Raw genomic sequence first — 27,095 nt, 5'->3', positions numbered from 1 at the left:
TGTTCCATCTATATATACCCCATATGTACATATGTCCTCTTATGTACACATTGTCTTCTTCATTAGAATATAAGATCCTGGAGGGCAGGGATTGTTTTTGCCTAGATTTTGTTGAATCCTCAACACAGCACAGTATCTGGCACATAATAAGCACTTAAATATATGTTGATTATTTGATTAGCTGATTTGGAAGAAGCCACTCACCACCATATTTTTCTGGAAGCTCCTTATGGCAGAAGTTTCCTGCACCATTTCCATATCTCTACCACCAGTCCTCTCAGAAATCAATATTATGCCCGAGGTTGCAGAACCTACTCACAGGGAATATATAGCAGATTTCTCCTTATGTATCTGAAAGGTGGTTTTAAAAATCCTCAGTCTTCTCTAGGAAGTGAAGCCCCCTTTAAGGATTTCCCATGTAAAAGAAAAGCATGAAAGGTATATAATAATATACCCCAAAAAAGAAATATAAGATTAAAAGTGAAGGAAATAAGCAACTTGAGGATTACAGATTTTCCTCAAAATTATGCTCTAACAATGCAGTAGCATATGCAGAATAGAATAATGATTGAGAGACTTTCTTGAAGGGCAGTGAGAAATAGTAAAAAGACACTGTAGAAAATAAAAATTTGTCCAAAGGAAAGTAAGAGAGAAAAATCTATCTCATTTCTATGGATCATGGAGTTTCTCAGTTCTCCAAGCAAGTCTTTCAACAATGTTGTAGAGAAGGTGTTCACTTGCATCAGTGGAGGAAGCAGACTCATCCCAAGTTTCTCTATATCAATAAAATCATAGTTCTAGTCCCTATCTCTACTCTTCTTTCTTTTTCTCTTTCTGGTTCCATAAACTATTGCCAAGAATAGAAATTGGTCATTCACTCTTTCATCTTCAAAGAACGTAAGGATGACCTGTGACAGGTTTGTGGTTCTCTGAGACACTATGCAGATAAGGAGCAAGTGAAATGACTATCAAGTCGAACAACCTGAGAAATTAAAGATAACTTGGCCAAGAGTTTAATAAAATAACCCAGCAAGTGGTAAAACATTTCAGCAACAAGAGATTGAAACAGGACAACCTAGGAAAATGATATATAATGTTGATAGCACCCATTTATTCCTCTTAGTGTCCCCAAGAATGATAATTGATGATTTGATAAGACTTTTTTAAAAAAATTATTTTTAAGAAATATTTATTAAGCTACTACCATCTGCTAGGCATTTTGCTAAGCACTTTACAAATATCTCATTTTATTCTCATAACAACCCTAGGAGGTAAATGCTATATTTATCCCTACTTTACAGATAAGGAAACTGAGGCAGATAATGATTAAGTGGCTTAGCTATGGTCACACAGCTAGTAAATGTCTAAGGCCACATTTGAGCTCAGGTCTTCCTGATTGCAAGTCCAATGTTCTAGCCACTGAATCACCTAGCCCATTTAACAATCTCAGAAGTTTTTAACACTGGATTCATGAACATGAATTAGTGGTGAGATTTTAATAGAAAAACGTTTAGTCTTAAGTGCAAAAAATGTGAATAGTTAACATGCTATCATGCTGGATAGTTCGTTTTCTGTTTTGCTGGGCAGCAGCAGATGGTTCTCCTTATGCAAAAAGTCATTATTTTCACCCTTCATACTGATGTAGGATATTTATTAAGTTTCCACAGTCTGGTATGTGAGGTATATTACATTCTGAGAGGCATAATCTTATTGAAGTCAGGAAGGTCAGAATGTGAAGTAGAACAGAAGTTAAATTTAAAAGCGAAGAGTAACAATATGTACATGCGTTGCAAAATTTAAAATTCATAAAATGATAATTCAGCAAGACCAGACGGAACCATAAAGACCATATACGAGGAAACTGTATATGGTTATAATGAAAAATCAATTTAATAGACCTTCACAAATGTCTGTGTAATTTGAATTAAATAATCAAATCTTCTTTATATTTATGTCTGAGAATGTAGTGACTAATTCATTTCTAGGAAATAGGGCATAAAGAATCTGACAATGTAATTTCAACAACGAAATATTACATAAAAGTCAGAAATTTTCAGATTCCTCACTCCATTTATACTGCTAAATATTTTACAACCATTTCATTTCCTTTTTCTTTTTCTTTCTTTTGCTTTTAGTCCAGATATATTATTTCTCTAATGATGGGAACTCTGGTGAGGAAACCCCCTTTATCAATGCAGTTCAGCAATTATTCTTAAATTCTAGACTTAGAGAAGTTACATGGGGAGCTGACAAGCTAAGTTAACTTGCCTGGTGTCACATAGACAATCTGTCAGAGAGGCAGCTTGAACTCACCTCTTCTTGATTCTTGATTCAACTATTTCATAGTTGATCAAAATATGGAGAAATTACTTACACATCAATAAAAAGATAGGGATGTTCATTTGGTTGCTTTATTGAGATGCACTACACGTAGAATACTGTAAATGCTATTCATGGTACCACACATAAACAAATAATGAAGCAGGGTCAAGATTGTCACCTGTTTTGGAAAATAGAGGAATAGTGCGATAACCTGTAATGAAATCATAATTGGTTAGAAAAATGAAAATAAGTAAATTAAAGGTTGCTACAGTACTGCTACAGAAAAAGAATGATTTTTTGGCTAGGCAAATAAAAAATAATTTAAAAAAACATCTGTTTTAAATTTGTCAAAATAAAACAGTTTCTATTCTTGTGTAGTCCTATGTTTAGCATAGTTCTGATATCTATTAATGAGAAAGAACCAGTACAATTATAATTGAATGTTTGAGTGAAGTACTGTGGCCTAATTATTGGAGAAGGGTGTCAAAAATGGTTGATACTGAGATTCTTATTTGAAGCTACTGTAAAATGCCATATAGTCTCTGGGATCTACTCCTGGGGAAAAGGAACCGATTTTACCACCACGTCCCTTCCTCCATCAAAGCCACTGGACCTTTATCAACTACAATCAAGTGAGCATAATATCAGCAAGGGGCACAATAAGTAGAGGGTCCATCAACTTAATATAACAAGGACCTTGTTTGTTGGTGTATTGATTGATTTCTGTTAGGTTCCTACCTATGCAACTACCCCAGACTCATGGCCGACAATACTTCCAATTTGTGTTCCAGCCTCTAGTGCTCTTAGTCTCTGTGATTTCAAACCACTTCCTGACCAGTCATAAACACTTCCCACCAAAGATCTGTCTCTTCCTCTTATACTCCTTTCTTTTCCTGGTGCCAATTGAAACCGACCTATCCTCTGAGGAAAAAACTCCCCTCACCCACCTTCTCCAGTCCTGGTCCTTTCTTCCCTAATCTCCCCACCCCCCAAAAACAGGACAAGGAAGAGAAAAATAAGATGCTCTTTTCTCTCCACTGCCATGTCTAGATCCTCTGCTACTGTTATTTGACCTCTTTTCACTTAAAGGCCATCCTGCCTTGATCCTTGTATCTACCATTTACCTGGAAATATCTTCCTCAGTGACTTTACCACCTGATTTATGATCGTCTCCCCACCACACTCTAACAACATTTTTAACAACTTCAGCATCCATACTTATAACCCTTCTAATTGGTTTCTTCTTTCCTTAATATTCTAAACTCCCACACTTTACATATCACCATCACCCCAACATCTCCACCTCCAAGATCTCAAGCTGAAATTTCTCTCTGATATCAACTTTCTATTCAAATGATTCTCCCTTGGACTCACTTCTCCTAATCCTTCTCTTCACCCTCATTGAGAATTCCAGTCCTTCAATCTCTCTTTTTTCTCAGTCTGTCATTTTTTTCTGGTCACATTTCCTTCCATTTACTCAAGGTCAGCCACTTCAGTACACTCTTCTCCAGTTTGTGTTTACCTTACGCCTTGCCTTTCTTCTCTTCCTGTTCCATCCCAAACCTACTCCTGAGATGCTAAAAAAAAAAACTGTTGGAAGAATAAAAAACACCATGCTAATGCTTTATACTATCTCTCCTCAACTCATCCCCTTTCCTACAAGATAATCATTTTATTCATTTCCTATTGATTTCTAAAAGGTGGGATTTTATAATGGATAATGTGCTTGGGCATGGAGTACATAAGAATCTTAATTATAATAATTAATCTTAAATCTTATTTCTTGAACTTATTGAACTATATGACCATGGCCAAGTCACTTCTCTGATTCTCAAGCAACTCACAAGAAAATAAGTTATAGACAGGTTGTGATCTACATTACAGAGCGATTTACCACACTAATGTAACCCAGGTTCCAAACATAAGCATTTGCATAAGACTCTCTTCATTGGTAGAGAGAATGATAACCCTGCTCTACACTTGCATGAGGGACAGAGTTGGTGAGAGCTTGAGAGAAGAGAATTCTTTTTGTTTCCAGCTTTTAGAGAGGACACATATTATTCCAGGTCTCTTCAGAGAGGTCTCGGGAGGAAGAAAAAGATTTTAGGACGAAGCCAACATGTAGAGGAGCCAGTACCTTGAGCATGTCCTTATATTCAGCTTATATCATTAGTGAATATTTTCAATTTGTGAAACTGATGCCTTTTCCATGTGTTAGTATCTCCATGCCTCACTATTGTTTCTCCTATAGTGCTTTTTTGTTATCAGGATAGAATACTGGAAAAGTCCAACCATTTAAAAATGTTAATATATCTCTCACTTCTTTCTACTCTGCAATAATCCTAAGTCTGCATCACTTATCACCTGAACAATCATAACAGGCTTCTATCTCATATCCCTCCCTCTAATCTTTACTATATACAGCTTATCCTGCTTTCAGATGACAAATTACACTTCCTAAGGAATCTCACCATGTCACTCCCCGGTGAAATGTATCCAAGAAGCTCCCTCCTGGATAAAATCTATACCCAGCCTGACATTTAAGGCCCTCAATAAACATTTCCAGCCTTTATAGTATTTGTTGACATCACTCCCTTTCATGTCACACTGAACTTCCTACATTGTCTCCATTCTCTCCCACCTCAATGATTTCATTCAGACTGTCCCCCGTGCCTCCAGTGGATTTCCTCCCACCTCTTAAAACCCTGATCTGCCTTCAAGATTCAGTTTATGTTCCTTTTCTTCCATGAAGTCTTCCCTCAACTAAAGTGGAAAGTGTTTTTCCCCATACTTCTTGGAGCATTTTGGCTAAATCAATCTTTACCTACATGACATTCCTCCTTGTATCATACTTATTTTTGCACACAAATTATCTCCTCTATTAGCCTGAAAGCTTTACAAGGGTATGGACCAAGTTGTCTTTGATTGTTGTGTCCTTAGTGCTTAGCATGTTGAATTACACATTGGTAGTACTTAATGTATGTTTGTTAAAATGGAAATATTAGTTTTAGAAGGATTACCTTTATCCATGCATAGCAGTGGTAATGTGTACTGTCCAAGGAATTCATTTGAACCTATTGTAGCCTGATTTTCAGCAACAAAGCGTACTAGTGCCATTTCTGGGGCATGGATGGTAAATGTGAAAGTTTCATTCCATCGAGGAGTAAAAGCTGAAATATAAAATAACATAGATAGAGAGATAATCTTTGGATAAAATAAAAGGTTAATTTACATTCATAGCTTTTCCTCCATACCCTTACAAGACTAATAATGTCAAGAAATTTTGTTACATCTCATTTATCATCCTATTTAATCATCTTTTACAACTTAGAGTGGTTGGCATGTTATTTTTATATAAGAGTTTATATAAAGTTCATATAACAGTTAATATATTGTTATTTTTTAAATATTCTTAATACTCTCTCCATACTTAGTATTTTCATATAACAGAAAAAGATAATTATATGTGAAATGAAAAAATTTCTATTGCGTACAGCTTACTTTAAAAAAATAAGAATATGAGAAATTCATCATGTTTCCATCAAAGCTATCCTGCTCGTCTGTGTTTCTTTATGAACTTCCTCCTGTTCTCCTCTGTACGTTATTTTTAAAATGTTTCAGTGATCAGCGTTTCTTTCCTTTCTTTTCTTCTTTTTTGGGGGCAATACTATTGTTGTTCCCATCATGCCTCCAAAATGCCCCAAAATGTAATTATTATTACAAATAAACAATCAAACTAAGCAAATGCACACATTTGCTATGTCCAAAAATGTACGTTTCATTCCGTACATTGAGGCCATTATCATTCTGTTCCACAAGAAGTGGGTAACATATTTCATTCATCACTGATCCTCTTGAGTCATAATCAGTAATTGAATTAATCAGAGGACTTAGTCTCTCCTATTTGTTTTTCTTAACAATATTCGTTACTATTTAAATAGTTCTACCTGGTTCTTTGGTTTATGAGCCCAGGGGCGGAATATCTGGATCAAAGAGTGTTTGCAGTTTGGTGATTTGGGGGAATAGTTCCAAATTGTTTTCCAGAATGACTAGACCAAAGCACACCAGTTGGCCTGTTTTCGTGGATCCCCTCCAACAATTTTCATTTTCCTTTATTATCTTTTTTTATCTTTACCTCTCTGATAGCTGTCAAAATTCTTTAAAATTTCATTTCAGTCAATCAATAAACATTAAGTGTCTATTACGTGATAAGGACTGTGCTAAGTGCTAGGGATACAAATATGAAAAAAATAGACAGTCCTTGACTACAAGGAGCTTACAATTTAATGAGGGAAGATAACATACAAAAGGAAACTAAAAAGGAAGAAAGAGAGCAGGAAAGAAGGTTCCCTGCTTGAGAGTATAATGAAGTCTAGCACAAAGGTGTGTGGCTAGTGGGAAATGAAGGAAGGGCTAGCCTGGAAGTCCTCTTTAAATGGAGGATTTGGGAGAACTTTGCTCTTCTCCCCAGCCCTCAAATCAGAGGGGTGGAGGATATTGATAAGGTCTGAGTACCAGGGACGATGCAATCCCCCAGAATAATTTCTCTATTATTAGTAAGCGGGAGCATTTTTTCATATGAATGTTATGAACTTGGATTTCTTTAGAGAATTGCCCATTCATATCATTTAACTCTTTATTTTGAAATATCTGTCATTTTTAAAAATAAATTTTAATGTCTTTTATTTTTCCATAATCATAGTTTTCCTTAATATCCTTCCTCCTCCCTTTCCAGATAGCCATTCCATATAGCAAGCAATAATTTTCAAAGTCAAAAAAATAAGAAAAGTCAGCATAACTGATAAATTGAAAAAATTCTAAAACAAATGCAATGTACAACATCTGTTGACCTTCAACCTCCTCGATTATATCTCTTCATTCAAGTCATGCGTGATTTTAATAATTTTGTTAGTCACTAGATTTTTCATAGGCAGTTTTTTCCCCATTTACATTGCATGGTCATTGTGTATATAGTTTTCTTGTCTTCACTTACTTCACTAGTAATCAGTTCATGTGGATCTTTCCATGCTTCTCTGTATTCATCACATACATAATTTTTTACAGCACAGTAACATTTCATTACATTTACGTACCACAAATTGTTGAGCCATTTTCGATGCAATAGATATCTACTTTGCTTCCTGCTCTTTGCTGTCACAAAAAATGATTCTAGAAATATTTTGATGGAGATAACCAAACAAACTCAATGTTGTATCATTGCCAACATTTTGTACAGCTGCTAGAGTTAAATCTCATTTTCCTGTAAGTCATGTAATTTCAGGGAAGTCATTTATTACTGTGCCACTAACAGTTTTGCAGGATGCAGGTGGATACAACCAGAGTCCTAAAACTCTGGAAAGTCACTAAATCTAAAAATAGTAATCTAAAAATAGTAACTGTACTTTTGTATAGAAGCCATTATTAATCTCTTTTTAGCGACCTTGTGCCTACTGAGGGGGTCCTGGACCTATTGTATGCTTTGTTAATAAATTGCATAGCTCAGATTTTGTTTCTTGAGTTTTTATAAATTCACTCACAACAGGTATTTATGGGAACTTTCTCCTTATAATGGCTTCCTTGGGGTATTAGCCCAGGAATGTAGTCTCTGGTTCAAAGAGAATGAATATTTTAGTCACTTTATTTGAATAATTCCAAAATTATTTCCAATATGGTTGTACCATTTCACAGCTTCATCAACAAAGTATTCGTGTGCTAATTATCCCATCACCCCTCCAACATTGATTATTGTCACTTTTGTCATCTTTACGAATTTTCAGGGAATGAAGTGAAATCTCAGAGTTATTTTACTTACATTTGTTATTAATGGTGATCTGCAGTATTCTTTCATGCAATTGTGAGTACTTTGCAATACTTCTATTAAGAACTGTTTATATCCTTTGACCACACATTTATTGGGAATGGCTATTAGTCATATACGTGTGTTTGTGTGCATATATTTTTGTTAATTATTTATATATCTCGGACACCAAAACTTTATCAGAGAAATGTGATACAATTATTTTTCCTATTCAACTATTTTCCTTCTAATCCAAAAAAAACTGTATTTGTATGGAAGCTTTTCAGTTTCAAGTAATCAAAGTTATCTACTTTATCTTTTGCAATTGCATATTTTTTATAATTTGATTTTTAATATTAAGGTTTCATATCCATTTAGAACCTATTGTGGAATATGATATGAGTGTTGGTCTAAAGCTAACTTCTGCCTGACAACTTTGCAGTTTTCCAAGCAGTTTTGTCAAATAAGTTTTTCCTAGGTAATTTACATTTTCTACTTTATCAAACACTGTTATTGAGTTCCATTGCTTCTGACTTTCCTTTGTCTAGTCTCCTCCATCGATCTATATCTCTATTTTTAAACCAATACCAGATGATTTTGATGAGAGATGCTTTATAACATAGTTGGAGGTCTCAAAGTGTTTTCCCCCTTTATTCCTATTTCTCTTGATCATTCTTCCTTGATGTTTTAGAATTTTTGTTTTTCCAAATGAATTTTGTTATTTTATTAAGTTCTATAAAGTTTCCCCTTTGGTAATTGAAAGCATAAAAAATACGAATTAACTTTGCTAAGATTGTCACTTTTATTATACTGGCATGGTCCAGCCATGAGCACCGAATAGTTCCTCCAATAGTTCCTTATTTCTTTAAGGAGTACTTTGTAACTGAATCCATACAAGTCTTTTTTCTGCATCAACAGATTGATCCCCAGATATTTTATATATTTTGTGGTTATCTGGGATGAGATTTTCCATTCTATTTTTGCTTCTTAGATTTTGTTATTATTATATAGAAATTATATTGATTTTGAAGATTTATTTAGCAGCCTTCAATTCTGCTGAAGCTATTACTTTTCCTACTAGTACCTCTGCTGATTCCCTAGGATTTTCCCAGCATGCTATCCTATCATCAACAAATATAGTTTTATCTTCTCTTTGTCTATCTTTATGCCCTCAATTTCCTTCTCTTGTCTTATTGCTGTTGCTAAAATTTATAGAACTATATCAAATAATATTAAGGAGAATAAGCATCCTTTCTTTACTCCCCTATTCATTAGAAAAGGCTCCAGTATATCACTACTGGATATGATGTTTGCTTTTGATTGTAGATAAATTATTTTTGTGATATTTAAACTTCTCTATGCTTACTTTTTGTAGGGGTGTTAAGTGTTTTACAATGATTAACTCATTTTATCCTCACAACAACCCTGGGAATCTTCATTTTACAGAAGAGGAAACTGAGGTAAATGGGTTAAGTGAATTGTCCAAGATAACACAGAGGCAGGATTTGAACTTGTGATCTTCCTGAGGGACTTCTGGGAGTGGAACTAAGGTGGTAAAGTAGAGGAAGAACTACAGCCAAGCTTTCTCAACATTCCCCTCTAAACAGTTTTAAAATATTACCTTCAGATTGAATACTGGAACAAGAGAACCAAAAAAAAGGTCAAAATGTAACATTCTTCCACCCCAAAACAACTTAGGAGGTCTGAACGATAGGTCTGTGACACTAGGGTAAGGGTTATCCCAGAGCCCATGAGGATGTAACAACAGTGGAAAGACTTCATGGCGGTGACAGAATTAGCAGCAGCTTTGGGAGCTCTCAAGCCAGAGATGATAAGGTGTAGCAGCAAGCACCCTAGCATACCCAGGATGGCCTGCTAGTACAGGTTCTTTAATCTGCTTTACTGGGAAAGATAGCTTTTTAGGGGTCAACAATCTTCTTTAATTACATTCATTAGTTCAGGGGAAAAGTCAGTACCCTGAACATCAGAGAAAATATAAGTAGAGAAAATACAAGCAGAGAAATTAGACCAACAGACTCTGACTGCCTGAATCAAAACAATATTGCTATACACTTTACATACACCACTGGATTGAGACAGCCTTTGTATCTGAGCAGTTGAGGGATCTGAACATCGGCTACTCAGAGTCTTGATCAGGGAGTCAAAAAAGATCCTTCTGCTAAGCAAACCCCCAAAGCAGCATACCAACTCAGAGTATACGCACACTTCTCAGAGCCAGAAGGCATCACAAACCTCGTGACTCAGTGCCTAATTAGAAATCAGCAAAAGTTGTGAAATCCTTCCTACAAGCAAGCCTCCCCTAAGCAAGCTTCCCTTAATGGGCTCCATGTGAGGCCTATTAGTGGGCAGGGAAGATCTTATACCCCATTAACCTTACATAAGGGAGTCAGGCAACTGGTCAGAAAAGGATTACAGGGGAACCATGTGCTAGCACTGGGTGTAAGGCAGGATGCTGTTTAGCAACTCAATTACCTATGCTCACTCCCAGATCACAGTTCAACAGTGGAGAGGAGCATTTTTGATCATGAGGGAGCAAGGGCCCTAAGGAACAATATCACCTGCAGCCCAAGGGAGCAGAGGCCCTGAGGAGCATTATCAATCACAATCCCAAGGGAGCAAGGATCTGAGGAATAATATCACTTGCCATCCTAAGGGAACGGCGACCGTTCTTCAGTAAGGAACAAAGCACAGACCTGGAGAGCAATGATGACACCTCTCCACAGATCACACCACCTAAGAAGGTGTATTGGTAATTAAAGTGGGGCTTTTTTTATTATTTTCCTTTTTAGAATGCTAAAGTAATCAAGTGCCTTTGATCAAGTCTTGCTAGGTGCTAAGCCCCAAGCTCACACCCTTTTGCTGATTAAGTGTGAAGCCTTTGGGCCCTAAGAATGATATATAAACTCAGAAGTTAGCATTTTGCTTGAGGCTCTCACTCACTGAAAGAGTGTCATGTGATTTGACCAGAGGAGACTATGGGTAGCCACTGGAGCCCCCAGCTTTGAAAAAAAAAGCCAGATGTTGGTGCTTCTCTCTCTGATAACTATGTATTGCTATGAATGGACTGGTTTGTGTTATTTTATCTGTTGATATTTTCTGTTTGTAATTTCTGTTTCTATTCTCTCTGAAGTTGCAGATGCTGGCTTTTCCCCCTGAACTAAGTGAATGATATATGTATGTTTGATTAAAGAGATTTAACAATCTTAAAGTTGCTTTCCTTAGAAAAGCAGATCAAAGAACTTGTGCTAGCAACTCTTGTTGTTGGTCTTGTTGGGTCTTACACCCTCCACAGCAGCTTCTAGCAACATTGTTTTTACAGAAGGATAGAGAACTTCCAGACTCCTAGAACTAGTTCTGAAAACAATAGTAAGAAAAAGTATGGATCTTGGGACATTACTCCCTCCAAACTCCTACCCTAGTAACAGAGCCCAACTTTAATATAAAGTTCCAAGTCAAGAAAGAGGCTGATAAAATGAGCAAACAACAAAAAAATCTGACCATATAAAGCTACTGTGGTGATAAGAAAGATCAAGATATAAACTTAAAAGACAATGACATCAAAAGAGCTACATACAAAGCCCCAAAGGGAAAAAAAGTGAATTGAACACAAGCCCAACAAGAATTCATAGAAAAACTTTAAAAATAATTTTTAAAAATCAAGTAAGCATGGTAGAGGAAAAATTGGGAAAAGAAATGAGACAGATGCAGGAAAATTATGAAAATACAATTGGTTGTTGTCCTTTGTTCTTGAAAAGGGCCAAAAGGACATCACTGTGTTGGAGTCAAGGTATAGTATGTCTGATTCTGGATGATCAGACCAATACAAGCTTGGAAGGCTCTACAACAGGTTGGGCACAAATGCCCTATATGAACTTTTGGAGTGGAGATGTCTCTAAATTTGTACTTCTCACATTTCTTTTGAGCTACTGCAGTTCTGCTTCAATCATAGAGCATAATACCTTCTCTGATGTAGGCATGACATGCTGGGTGGTCCTTTGCAGTGTCTCCTATGTCACATCAATTCCAAAGTTTCTTCAGGGAGACCTTAAGAGTGTCCTTGCATTGCTTCTTCTGACCACCATATGAGCACCTGCCTTCTGTGAGTTCTCTGTAAAATAGTCTTTTAGGCAAATGTGCATTCAGCAATCTGTAGCCAGCCCATAGGAGTTGTGCTCTCTGCAGTAGAGTTTGAATGCTTGGAAGTTTAGTTCAAGAAAGGATTTCAGTGTCTGTTACCTTGTCCTGCCAAGTGATCTTCATAATTTTCTTAGGATAGTTACAATGGAAGGAAATCAGTTTCCTGGCTTGATGCTGATACACTGTCCAGGTTTCACAGGCATATAACAATGAGGTCAGCACAATGGCTCTGTAGGCCTTCAGTTTGGTAGGCAGTCTAATACCACTTCTGTCCCACACTTTGCTTCAGAGCCTCACAAACACTGAGCTAGCTCTGGCAATCTGAGCATCAACCTCATTGTATATGTAGACATTCTTGGAAAATATACTGCCACGGTAAGTAAATTTATCTACAGTATCCAAAATATCTCTACTTGCTATAACTGATGGTTCTACATATGGATGGTGTGGTGCTAGCTAGTGGAGAAACTGTGCTTTCTTGGCCAAAATTAGCAAAGGTGGCAGAGAATAGATTTATACTTTGTTACATCTCATCCTCAGAGGATCTACTGAGCGCACAATTAACAGTTTGGTAAAAGAGGCACAAAAAATACTGAAGAAAATAAAACCTTAAAAAGCAAAATTGGCCAAATGGAAAAAGAGGTACAAAAGCTCACTAAAGAAAGTAATTGCTTTAAATTTAGAATTGAGTAAGTGGAAACTAATGACTCTATGAGACATGAAGAAACAATAAAACTAAGTCAAAAGAAAGAAAAAATGGAAGATAATATGAATTATCTCATTGGAAAATAGCTGAACTGGCAAATAGATTGGGGAGAGATAAAGGGTGATATAATAAATAAATTAGGAGATCATGAAAAGACCTGTCAGATCTATACATAAGAGAAGAGGTTATGACTGGACAAGAGATAAAGAGGATCCTCATAAGTAAAGTGGATAATTTTGATTACATGAAAATAAAATAAAAAGGTTTTTCACAAATAAAACTAGTATAGCCAGAGTTAGAAGCAGAGCAGGAAACTGGGGCAGGGGGGAGAGGAAACATATAACAAGTTTCTCTGATAAAGGCCTCATTTCTCAAACATATAGAGAACAGAGACAAATTTTTAAAAATAAGAGCTATTTTCCAATTAATAAATGGTCAAAAGATACGAACAATTTTCAAAAAGACAAATCAAAGCTATCAGTAATCACATTTTTAAAAATGCTCTAAATCACTATTAATTGAAGAAATGCAAATTAAAACAACTCTGAGGTACTACCTCATACCTATCAGATTGGTTAATATGATAGAAAGGGAAAAGGACAAATGCCATAGGGGATGTGGAAAAATAGGGACACAAATGCACTGTTGGAATTGTGAACTGGTCTAACCATTCTGGAGAACAATTTGGAACTATGCCTAAAAGGCTATAAAACTATAGCAAAACCCAGCAATACCATTCAGTGTGCATTCCAAAGAGATCAAATAAAAAAGAAAAGGACATATTTCTACAAAAATATTTATTGGTTGTTTAGTTATTCAGTTGTGTAAGACTCTCTATGATCTCAGGGACCACAGCACACCAGGCCTTCTATCCTTCACTATCTCATGTCCAAGCTCATATTCATTGCTTTCATGACACTATCTATCCATCTCATCCTCTGCCATCCCCCTTTCCTTTTGCCTTCAGTCTTTCCCAGCATCAGGGTTTTATCCAATGAGTCCTGCCTTCTCATCATGTGGCCAAAGTATTTAAGCTTCAGCTTCAGTATTTGTCCTTCCAATGAACAGTCTGAGTTAATTTCTTTCAGTATTGACTGATTTGCTCTCTTTGGTGTCTGAGGGACTCTCAAAAGTCTTCTTCAGCAGTACAGTTTGAAAGCTTCAATTCTGTTGTTTTCAGCTTTCCTCATAGTCAAACTCCCACAGCCAGATATTGCAACTGGAAAAATCATAGCTTTGACTACACAGACCTTTGCTGGCAAGGCAGTATTTCTGCTTTTTAGTATGCTGTCCAGATTTGTCATAGCTGTCCTTCCAAAGAGCAAGTGTCTTTTAATTTCATGGTTGCAGTCTTTATCTGCAGTGATCTTTGAAACCAAAAATATAAAATCTGACCCTACTTCCATTTCTTCTCCCTCTGTTGCCAGGAAGTGATGGGACCAGTTGCCACAAACTTAATTTCTTTATATTAAGTTTCAAGCCAGCTTTTACACTCTCCTCTTTTATCCTTATTACAAGACTTCTTAATTCTTTTTCACTTTCTGCTATCAGAGCGGTATCATCTGCATAGCTGAGATTGTTGATAGTTCTCCTAGCAACCTTAATTTCAATGCTTGGTTCATTTATCCTTGAATTTTGCATGATATATTCTGCTTATAAGTTAAATAAAGTGACAACACATAGCATTATTGCACTCCTTTCCATATTTTAAACCAAATCAATTGTTCCATGCTTGGTTCTAATTGTTGCTTCTTAACCCACATATAGTTTCCTCAGGAGACAAGTAAGATGATCTTGTATTCCTGTTTCTTCGAGGACTTGCTACATTTTGTTGTGATCTACACAAAGGCTTTAGTGTTGTCAATGAAGAAGTAGTAAATGTTTTTTTTCTGGAGATCCCTTGCTTTCTCCAGAATCCAGTGAATGTTGGCAATTTGGTCTCTAGTTCCTCTGCTTCTTTGAAAACCAGCCTGTACTTCTGGTAATTCTGAGTTTACATATTGCTAAAGCTTAGCTTCTAGGATCTTAAGCATAAATTTGTTGCCATGTGAAATGAGGACACTTGTTCAGTAATTTGAACATTCTTTTGCATTGCCCTTCTTTAGGATCAGGACATAAACTGGTCTTTTCCAATTCAGTGGTCAATGTTGAGTTTTTCAAATTTTCTGGCATATTGAGTACATTCTCTTAGCAGCAGCATCTTTTAGAACTTTAGTTCAGTTGTAATTCTATCACCTCTACTAGCCTTATTGTTAGCAATGCTTCCTAAGGCCTACTTGACTTCATTCTCCAGGATGTCTGGCTCTAGATCAGTAACCACAGTATCATGCTTACTGGTGATATTAAGATCTTTCTTACATAATTCTTCTCTATATTATTACCACTTCTTAATCTTTCTAATTCTGGTAAGTCTTTACTAGTCTTGGTTTTATCATGCTCATTTTTGCATGAAACTTTTCCTTGATAACTCTAATTTTCTTGAAGAGATCTCTTATTTCCCATTCTATTGTTTTCTTCTATTTCTTTGTATTGCTCATTTAAGAAAATCTTCTTATCTCTCCTTGCTATTCTTTGGAATTCTGCATTCAGTATATCTTTCCCTTTCTCCTTTACCTTTCATTTTCCTTCTTTCCTCAGCTATTTGTGAAACTTCATCAGATAGCAATTTTACTTTCTTGCTCTTCTTTTCCTTTGGCATGGTTGTTGTTGCTACCTCCTGTACTATATTGTGAACTTCTGTCCATAGTTTTTCAGACACTCTATCTGCTAGATCTAATCCTTTTAATCTATTCTTCACTTTCACTGCATATTCAAAAGGATGGTATTTAGATCATAACTACACAGAATGATGGTTTTCCAGAATTTCTTCAATTTAAGTCCAAATTTTGCAAATAAGAAGCCTGAGTGTATCTGAGCCACAGTCATCTCCAGGTCTTGTTTTAGCTGACTGTATAGAGTTTCTCCAGCTTTGACTGCAAGTATATAATCAATCCGATTTTTATATTGACCATCTGGTAAAGTCCACATGTAGAGTCACCTTTTGGGTTGTTGAAAAAGAGTGTTTACTATGACCAATGAGTTATCCTGATAAAACTCTTAGTCTCTGCCCTGATTCATTTTGTACTCCAAGGCCAAACTTACCTATCATTTCAATTATCTTTTTATTTCCTACTTTAGTATTCAAATCCACTGTGATGAATGTGACATCTTTTTTTGGTGTTATTTTGGTGATATTGTTGTTGTTTAATTGATTGGTCATAACCAGCTCTTCATGAGCTGTAACAACAATGTTACCAGCAGCTGCTATGGAGGTGTAAGACCAATAATACCAGCTCATAGGAGGGCTGCTAGCACAAATTCTTTGATCCGCTTTTCTAAGGAAAGCAACTTTAAGGGGTTTACAATCTCACTTTAATTAAACATACATATATCATTCACTTAGTTCAGGGGAAAAAGTCAGCACCCTGAATTTCATAAAAAACACAAACAGAAATTACAAGCAGAAATTACATAAACAGAGAAAATAACACAAATCAGCAGACTGGGCTTCTGTCTGTCCATAGCAATACATACATAGTTACCAGAGAAAGAAGCACCAACATCTGGGTTTTCAAAGCTGGGCAGGGAGGACTCTTTAATGATTACCCAGAGTCTGGTTTGGCCAAACCACATGAACACTCTTCCAATGAGTGAGGCCTCAAAGCAAAATGCTAACCTCAGAGTATATATACACTTCTTCGGGGTCAGAGGGCATCACAAACATGTGATTCAAACTCATGTGACTTAGGCTTTCTTATGACTTAAGCAGGTCATCAAAGACTCTTGACTGAAACAAAGGCAAGACTCAAAGGCACTTGATTGCCTGAGTGCTGAGAAGCAGTCCAAAAAAAAAAAAAACACAATGAAAAGTCCCACTTTGCTTGCCCTTACATGACCCCATTTGGAAACTCCAAATTTCTTGGCAAAGATACTGGAATGGTTTGCCATTTCCTTCTCCAAGTCCATTTTTAGATAAGGAAACTGAAGTAAATAGGTTCAAATGACTTCCCCAGAATGACACAGCTAGTAAGTGTCTGAGACTGGATTTGAATTCAGGTCTTCCTGATTCCAGGGCCAATATGCTACCTAGCTGCCCTAGAAGATGTTGTAGGTCTTCATAGAACTGATAACTCTTGGTGGTTGGAGTGGTTGGACTTTCATTACTGTGATACTGCATGGTTTGCCTTGGAGTCGAACAGATACCATTCTGTCATTTTTTCCAATTATTTGTTGTTTAGTAAGTATATAGGGTTAGTATGACATTTGAGGAATTGGTTACATCATTTTGCATATACAGACCTTTTATATAATATGTAAATTTACAACTGTTGACATATATATATGCACGTACATACAAGAACGGACACCAAGTCTCTTCCTCCATTAGTCAATGGAAATGGGCAGAATCCAGATTGCAACCACTTCCAATAACATGGTTTTTAGGAAAGCCACTTAGCTTCTAGGCCACATATGTCAAAATATTCACTGGATTGGAAACAATAAGCAGCTGTCAATTAGGGCTATATTGAGAATGATGAGTTTAAAGATATTCACATTATGCTGGACCAAGTTAAGATGACTTTCTCTCTCCTATTGATGTGCCCCAAGCATACCAATGACCAGTTTTGAGTTTGCAGTCACACTATAGTCTTTGACAGAAACAATCTTTGGCATTTTGCGGAAAAGGCTGCCATGTTGGAGAACCATCATCTCTCCCTTTAGTTTGTCTTCTATTACATCAACTATGGCAGGTTCATCAGCCAAATCCTTTGTTAAAATACTGATGGCACATGCCATGCCAACTGCACCAACCTCAACAACAGTGATCTTGTCCTGGGGAACTTGGTCTTCCTTTAAGACATTCAAATTTGGCTGATCCTAGACAGTAGATGCCATTTTGAAGGATATCCAAACTTGAACTTGCTGGTCAGGTTGCAGAAGTTCTGAGTTAGATGAGATGGCTGCTCCCAGATTTGCCCATTCTTCATTTTTGAGATTATACTCAGGACTGTCTTCCACACCTTTTTATTGACTATGAAGGCTACACCATTTTTTCTAAGGAATTCCTGCCCTCAGTAGCAGATCTAAATATACCCTAAATTAAATTCACCCATCCTCATCCATTTAAGTTCATTGACACCCGAGATGTTGATATTTAATCTTTCCATCTTCTAGCTTTCCTTGGTTCATAGATCTTACATTCCAGGTTCCTATGCAATATTGATATTTATAGCATTGGACTTTACACAGTTGAACTTGCTTTTGGCTTTGGCCCAGCCACTTCACTCTTTCTAGAGCTACTTGTAGTTGTCTTCTGCTCTTCCCCAGTAAAGTTCTGAACACCTTCTGGCCTGAGGACCTCATCTTCTGACGTCATATCTTTCATCGTATTAATACTGTCTATGAGATTTTCTTCACAAAAATATTGGAGTGGTTTCACATTTCCTTCTCCAGTAAATTACCTTTTGTCAGAAATCTTCACTATGACCTGTCCATCTTGAGTAATAGTGCATGACATAGGTCATAGTTTCATCAAGCTACACAAGCCCCTCTGCCATGACCAAGCAGTGATCCAGGAGGGGTAAAAACATTTATAGCAGCTCTTTTTGAGATGACAATGAATTGGAAGCTGAGGGGATGTACATCAATTGTGGAATGGCTGAACAAGTTGTGGTATATGAATATAATGGAATACTATTGTTCTATAAGAATTGATGAGCAGACTTCAAAAAAAACCTGGAAAGACTTATATGAACTGATGCTGAGTGAAATGAGCAGAACCAGGAGGACAATGTACATAGTAAAAGCACATTGTGCAATGACTGACTTTGGTAGACTTAGCTCTTCTCAGCAATGCAAGGCTCTAAGACAACTCCAAAACACTCATGATGGAAAATGCTATCCACATCCAGAGAAAGAACTTTGGGGTCTGAATACAGATGGAAGCATACTATTCGCTCTCCTTTTCTTTTGTTGTTTTGTTTCTTCTTTCTCATGATTCCTCCTATTAGTTCTAATTCTTCTTTACATCATGACTAATGTGAAAATATGTATAAGTAGAGCCTACATCAGATTGCATGCCGTCTTGGGGAGGATAGAGAAGGAGGGGGAGAAAATTTAAAACTCAAAATCTTATGGAAATGAATGTTGAAAACTAAAAATAAATTAATTATTAAAAACATGGATAATATGGAAATATGTTTTGCATGACTTCACATTTATAATTAATATTATATTGCTTGCCTTCTCACTGGGTGGAGGAGGGACAGGAGGAAGGGAGAGAATTTAGAACTCAAATTTTTTAAAAAATGAATGTTAAAAAATGTTAAATGTAATTCAGAAATATTTAATTAAATAAATTAAATTAAATTTTAAAAAAAGATCTTCCCAACTCCAAGCCTTGTACCCTATCTACTGTACCACCTAGCTGCCTACAAATGCTCAGCCTTTTTTCACTATTCCTCCACTCTCCTGCAGAAATCATTTTTGCAGCACCCAACACTGCTAGAGAACTGGCTATTAAGACCTCAGCAAATATATGCAGTTTGAAGCTGGGATTTCCATAATGCTACAAAGAGGGAAGGCTGACTGGGCTGTAAGGTTGTGTTTTTTTGGTAAGCCATAAGAATTGGAGGAGATACTGAGTGAGCACAAGTTAGGCATTAGTTCATGGAGGTTTTTACCTTCCTTTGGGTCCCTGCTGCCCAAGACCATGGAGACAGCTGAAGTTGCTTTATCTTCAATACATTATTTCTACTTTAGAGATGTTTGAGAGGTGAGGGTCAGAGAAAATGTCTTGTCCTCCATCTTGTCGGTCACATGATCTGAAAGTCACCTCTCATTTTGTATGTTTGAATTATCTCCTTTGAATCATTTTAATGGTTTTCCATTGGAAACACTAAGGAATGAAGATGTTTAAATGACTTACCCAAGGTCATATAACTAGTTAGTGGTGGACTCATCCTTTTCTCCAAACCCTTGGCCCAGTGATTATTCTGGTCACCTTAAGTTTATATTCAAAGGTGATGATTGATATAGCTCTCCAATTGGGAAACTATACAGTATTTTTAATGATCTTGTAAGTTCCTCAAAACAAAAATCTGTCTTATTAACATCAAAGGTCTTCTGGTGAGGCATGAATGGCTATGAATCATGTAATGACACAATTTCAAAAAAAATCAATATTTCAGATTACTGAGCAATCAAGAGATGCATGGGGGAATGACATATTACCGTTACTTATGATCATTATGATATCATAGCTAGCGTTTTATATAGCACCTACTATGTGCTAGATACTGTACTATGCACTTTACAACAACCCTGAGAGGCAGGTATTACTATCCCCATTTTAAAGTTAAGGAAACTGAGGCAAAAAGTGACTTTCCCAAGGTCACACAGCTAGTAAGTGCCTGAAGCTGAATTTGAACTTCTCTTCCTGACTCTAGGTCCAGAACTCTTCTACTACATCATGTAGCTGCTACCTATATGCATAGATAGTTTGTGCCAATGAGGAATCATTTATAAGAAGCAACACAAAAGGCAATATCAAGGATTTTCATGACTGGAAAAGTAGTATAACTAACATGCCTTTTTACTCCCCATGCAATGGGAGGACATCCTAGAATGTTATGTAGACCCCTCTGTGGAGGATTTTATAGATGTATGTAAATAGGAGCCACACAGGATAAGAAGGCATGGATCTGTTGGGACCTGGACCACTGGGAGGAATAGCCATGTTAACAAAATCAGAGATCTAATTACAATATCAGAGAGTTCCAGTTACAATACCCAAGTATTACTCTCTAGTGAACAGAAAATCATTCCATGCAAGGGGCCACCTTTGCTACTTTTTAAAACCAACTTTATCTGCTCTATGACATAGACATCCAAAATTACAAATATATTTTACTTAACTCTTAATGATATACATACCCTGAGCCTTTATTCTGCTGCTTAAAGATTCAAAATGAAAAATAATCAAATGTAGACTATATAACAGCAAAGCAGGGTAGCACAACTAGAATTCATTTTGCTAGAATTTCTCCCCTACTTTGTGAGGCCTTCATTAAGACACATCATTGTGTCCTTTTTTGCTGAGATCCTTCTGTAGTTCTGAAGCTGCCTTTCCCCGTGTGTCTAATTTGTACTTGAATCCTAATGCAGACACACTGCAGATAGTTATTGCGGTCCTATGGATGCTGCTAGGATACTAATGAGAATTCTAAATCCTCCAACCTTCCAAAGTTCATGAGGTTCTCTACTGGTCAAGGACAGGGAAAAGAAGGAACTTACTCTCAGGGGGGTGGTTGGAACTGTACTCTCTCCTATGCTGGCAGATGACTGAATGCCCAGATTTTGAGCCAATATGAATAAGTTCCTTATATCCTTGGAAACTGGACCTTTATACAAGTAACTGGTTGCAAAATGTTTCCCAGTTACCTGCTTCCCTTCTAATTTTAGCTACATTTGTTTTGTTTATAAGCAAGCTTTTACAAACAATGGGTCTCATCTCTAGTATCTTACAATCAACCAAAAATACAGACAATGTAACATCCATCCACATACATAGATGTATGAATATACAGGTATACATTCACAAATATACACACATGTATGGATTATATGTCTACACATGTATGATACACCTGTATTATCATATGTTACATACATATAATACATAAACATATATAAATACAAGTATATTTATGTATATCTGGATATACATGCATATATGTATGTGCATATAATATCCTCAATATTTTTGGTCAATTGTGAAATAGTAGGGATGATATCCATCGTTTGTAAATACTTGCTTGTAGTCAAAACACATGCAGCTAAAATTAGAAGGGAAGCAGATAACTGGAAAACATATTTGCAACAAGTTACTCTGATAAAGGTCCAATTTTCAAAGTATATAAGGAATGGATTCAGATTAGCTCGGAATTCAAACATTTAATCATCTGCCAGTATAGGAGAGAATGCAGTTCCAATCAAATCCCAGGGAGTAAATTGCTTCCTCTATATAGACAGACATAGAAAAATGAAGACTCAATGCAACTGCCTTATAGGCTGTTTTACAAGAAGATGCCTCCCATAAACGAATCAATAGCATTCAAGATTCCTTCCAAGTTGTGTCTCTCTGATAGTAAAAACCAGAAGAGACATAAAACATGGAAACACATGATCAACAAAAATATTCACCACAGTGATGGAGGAGATCCAGCACAGAGTCCAGGGCAAGGAGAAATACTCTGTAAGCAAGGGGGTATTCCAGATTGTTCTGTTTGTGGATGACATTGTATTGATTGCATTAAGGCTTATGATACTAAAGAGTCTCCAGGAAGACATCTATGATTATAAAGAGTTTGGCCTGTCTATCCAAAGAAGAAAGACCAAATAGATGGAAAATGTTTATTTTCCAGATTTCAGCATGCATTTGAATGGACACCTATAGTCCTTGTCCAGTAGTATGTCTATTTTAGAACAGACAAAAGAAATTGACAGTGGGCTGAATTCAGAATTGAAAAAGGAGGAAAATTTATTGGCTTGCTTTCAGGAAACTGCATAGCATTTTTACTGGCACCAAGATTCCCACAACAGCCTAGGCCCATATTTTCAATACCAGCATTTGACCAATGTTGCCACCAATACTACTACCTCCAAAGAACAAATAATATTCATCCCATGGAGAGCAATGGAAAGATCCGTAACAGGTGTGAGCAGTCTATTATATATAACCAATGAATACCTCTAAAGCAGGACAGTAATGTACAATGTCATCCAAGAATTTTATAACAGAGAAAAAATGGTGACATTAAGACATGACAGCTAAACAACTAGAGTACTTCTCTGGCATCTTCCTGTTATTTGGAGAAAGCAAGGAAGGCCTCCAGAATGTTGTACAGACTCCTTGTGGCGGGAAACCTTTGGGAGGAACTGAATGAGAATAGGAAATTATGGGCTGGCATAGATGGGTTGTCATCTGTATCACTAAAGGAAATTCCTGAATTGATGAGATCAAACAACCATTTGGGTATTTGAGAGACTATATAAAGCTCATGAAGAGAGAGAGATGTCCCATAAGCTCTTCTAGTTAAATCTCACCTATATTATTGTGTCCATTTTGGGGCATCATGTTTTAGAAGAGATATTTCTAGGTTTTGGAGTTTGCCAAGGGGAGGACAATCAGTGAGGAAATTTGAAACCATGCTATATTTTTAAAAATTATTAAAGAATCTGGGAGTGTTTAATCTGAAGAAAACAAGACTTGGAGGGAGACTGGTAGTTATTTTGAAATGTTTAAATAATTGTCATGTGAAAGGGGTATTTGATTCTCTATATTTGGACCTTGAATTAAGATCAATGGGTAGATTACACAAGGGGGAAGAACTCAGCTCAACATGGCTTCCTAACAATCATAAGTATCTAAAAGGGTAATGACCTTTATCAAGAAGTATTATTCTCTTGTCAGCTGGAAACTTTAAGTGAAGGTTGGATGAAAATTTTTCATGGATATTATAGAGGTTTCATGATTTGGATTATTGGTCAAGATATTTCTTGGATCTCTTCCAATTCAAATGTCACCAGCTCCTCTCTCTCCAGCGACCACCAAAAGTACTGGGAGCAATACTTCCCAAGCTTATTCTACCTTTCCTAAGGCCAAGCACTAAGGTAGATTCTAAGGGAAAGAGGAAGTGGGGACCAGCCCCAGACCACTCTCTTGCCCTTTCAAGACATACTGTTTCCATGTTTGGCCATAGGATATATATTGAGATACTTCCATTGGGGTCTGGAGAATCATCCCCCAAAGGATCAGTGGAAGGTGGATCATTTTATGAGCCATTTTGGAGCATATGAATTCATTCCAGAAAAGGCTTCGGATTCAGGATCATACAAAGATTCCTCATCATTCCTTCCCTACATAATGGAATGATCCTAAACTCCTGCATGGCCTCCAAATTGTCTTGGATTCTCCAGCCTATACATGTCTGAATTTAGACATTCAAGAGTTATTTAGAATAGAAACTGGCCTCCCAAACCCACTGAATCTAACTTGAAATATACAGATCCTTAACCTAGAAAAACTGAGGAAATTTAAAGACATTATGTTCTGCCATGGCATTCAATATTCTTTGTCTTATGGTTACCTATTTGGGGCTTGAGAATTGAGTTTTCTGTACCTGGTAAATAAGTACTGTCAATTTAGTGATATGTTAAGCAACAGAAAATATAGACATGATTAATAAAAATCTCTGTAAGTCAAACAGGATGATTGTATGAGCATTCTTAAAAATTTACCCAGAACTTAAAATCTGCTCATCAATAATTGCTTTATGACATTTTGATAATCTTGAATCTAACACAAAAAAAATACAAATCATGACAATTCATAAATATTGTTTTAAATAAAATATTTCATTTTTAAAATTGAGGAAAAATGACTTTAGAACTTACCATTTTTTCTAACTACATGAGTCTGTTGTTTTGTTTGGTCATCTGGAATGCCATATATTTCTATCAGCACTAGTGGATCATTTCTATAAGTAGGAGGCAACTGGAAACCACTTATGAGCTGCACAAATGGAATTTAAGTATAAGAATAATTTTGGAGTATAAAATTTTCATCAGAATTCATTTTCAACATAAAAATATATTCAGAAGACAAGGAGCTAAGGTTTAGATAGCACTTTAAAGTTTTCATTGTGCTTTACATACAGTATCTCCTTGGAGCCTCACAATAACCCTGTAAGGTGAATGCCAGTATTTTTACCATTTTATAGATAAGGTATCTTTGATTCAGAAAGAATAAATCACTTTCACAGGAACACACAACTGGGAGGTATCTGAGGCAGTATTCAAACCCATGTCTTCTGGTTCCAAGATCAGACATAATTCAGCACTACCTCTCATTAAAGAAAATTTGGTCCAATCTAAAGCTATTTTTAAATGATTTATCTATCAAAATAATACAAAACAGAGTTCCCATTTTTCCCCTTTAGTCAATTATATATACATCTTCATGGAGTTAGTCTAATGATTTAGCCATAATAGAATTCCATGGGATCAGATAATATATGTTTTAATTGTACCTTTAGTGGAGCTTTGGAACTTTTAACAGATATTTTTGTTAAAATAGGCTAACTTATTTTGAGAACCTCTACTAACTGCAAAACTACCTCTATTCACATGTGTATGAATACATGTATAAATGTAAGTGCATGTATATATGTGGGGGTACTTATGTATTATAGACCTCAAAGACAGTAAAATCAGATAAATGCCTTCTTTCAAATTCTAAAAAAAAAAATCCACTGTTTCTTATGTTATAATTTCCAGATAGCAGAACTTAAATGAGAATTATTTATTAATGGTTCTTTGCTTATCATCTGTCACTAATTTCTGTACAACTGATAGAAAACAGACCAGAACTGGAATATAACTGTGTCCCATAAAATATATCTCTCTTACATACATGTAAACAAAACTCCAGAGGAGAAATATATATATGTAATATATATATGTATATGTATGTATGTACATGTGTATGTGTGTGTATGAATTGTGTTTCATTTCTGATTTTTGTTATTTAGGGCAATGTTTTAACTAAGGCAGGAGTTCTTAATCTGGGGTCTGCAAGCTTTTTTAGAAAAATATTTTGGCAACTGTATTTCAATATTATTGGTTTCCTTTGTATTTCTATGTATATTCTCTGTTGCATTTAAAAACATTATTCCTAGAAAAGGGTTCATAGACTTCACCAGACTGCTAAGGTGATCAATGATTTTTTTAAAAAGGCTTTTTCATGTGATCACAAAAATTTAACTCATATTTAATTCATTTAGAACTGAAAGGACCTTCAAGAGACCATCTGTTCCAGGCTTTAGGCTGCTAACACAGAATGGTGTAACAGAAGTCCAAAAGGCGTTTGATTTGGAGTCAAGAGAGAGATCTAAATTCGAAGCCCAAATCTAATATTTAATGTGTTACCCTAGACAAGTCATTAAACTTCAACTTCCTCATCTTTAAAAATGAAGATAATTATGTGTGTAGTATCCAGCTCACAGAGTTTTACCATAGAGAAAGTCCTAAAGTGATATATCAATTATGAGTGGTTATCTCCTGGCAAGTCCAGCTATACTATAATGTTATTTATTATAACTCGATATTGGTGACTTATCACCCTATTGGACTAATGGTTTAAATATACAACATCATATTAAAAAAGGTAGGCTACCCTCCATAGGTAAGGGGTTGATGCTACTGTTCCAAGGTAATATAATAAGTTTCCTATATGCTGAAGTTTTTGACTCCCTCTTTCTCCTTGGCCTAGATTTCTCTAGGTTCATTTTAGATTTTTAAATATAAAATCTTTTGCAAGTGGTATTTCATACATTTATCACAAATTGGCTTGTACTTATCCACATTTTCCATCAAGATTCTTATCTCCACAATTTTGCATAACCCAAAGGAAAAACATACTCATATTATATTTTAGAATACATTAACTGAACAAAATCCAATTTGAAAAGATACAATATTAAAACTCTGGGTGGCTAAACAGTCCTCAGTGCTATCTCTCCACTCCAAATGGCAGCATCTTCCCTTCCTCCCCCTACCTTAAAAGCTGAGTTCCCAACTTTACTTTCTTTAGGGGAACCCAGGTCACATATGGAGGGGGTAATAATATCCCTGAAATTCTCTTTCCCCACTTCCCCACTTCCAGTATAATTCTTCACATGAGACTCAGGAAAATAACCAAAGAGACTCTTTTCCAGAATTCACCAGTTTAGTGATTTGGAACTCATGAAAAAGACTTCTAGGAGAGATATAAAGGAAGAATTTCCATTTTGAGAATTGCAAAGAAGCTCAGGACAAGGTTGCAGTGTTAAAGAAATACACCCTTTCCTACCCTACAGTAGGAAATTTGCCAACTAGCAAACTGTTGAGCAACAACACAAGTAGTGCCAGTGGAAGCAAAAGATCCTGGAATGGACTAGTAACACAGAACTACCTCTCAGGTAGAAAGTCTCTGAAACCTTTTCCTGCTCCCCCATACTTTGAAAGGTAAAG

At 36.1% G+C, this 27,095-nt stretch overlaps 1 protein-coding gene across 1 annotated transcript in view; it reads right to left on the bottom strand.

The window, feature by feature from the left end:
- Positions 1-2,447: 2,447 nt before the first annotated feature.
- PLCZ1 (phospholipase C zeta 1) overlaps positions 2,448-27,095 on the bottom strand; it is a 97,131-nt gene continuing 72,483 nt past the window's right edge. The window contains exons 10-12 of the mRNA XM_036760662.1: positions 24,480-24,597; positions 5,343-5,492; positions 2,448-2,533 (exon numbers count right to left, since the gene is read on the bottom strand). Coding sequence (XP_036616557.1) covers positions 2,448-2,533; positions 5,343-5,492; positions 24,480-24,597 — 354 coding nt within the window. The remainder of the gene's footprint in view (positions 2,534-5,342; positions 5,493-24,479; positions 24,598-27,095) is intronic.

This window comes from Trichosurus vulpecula, chromosome 5 (genome assembly GCF_011100635.1).
Source record: "Trichosurus vulpecula isolate mTriVul1 chromosome 5, mTriVul1.pri, whole genome shotgun sequence".
Lineage (NCBI taxonomy): Eukaryota > Metazoa > Chordata > Mammalia > Diprotodontia > Phalangeridae > Trichosurus > Trichosurus vulpecula.
The sequence above is the reverse complement of the archived record's forward strand: the minus strand, read 5'-3'. Positions and strand labels throughout refer to the sequence as shown.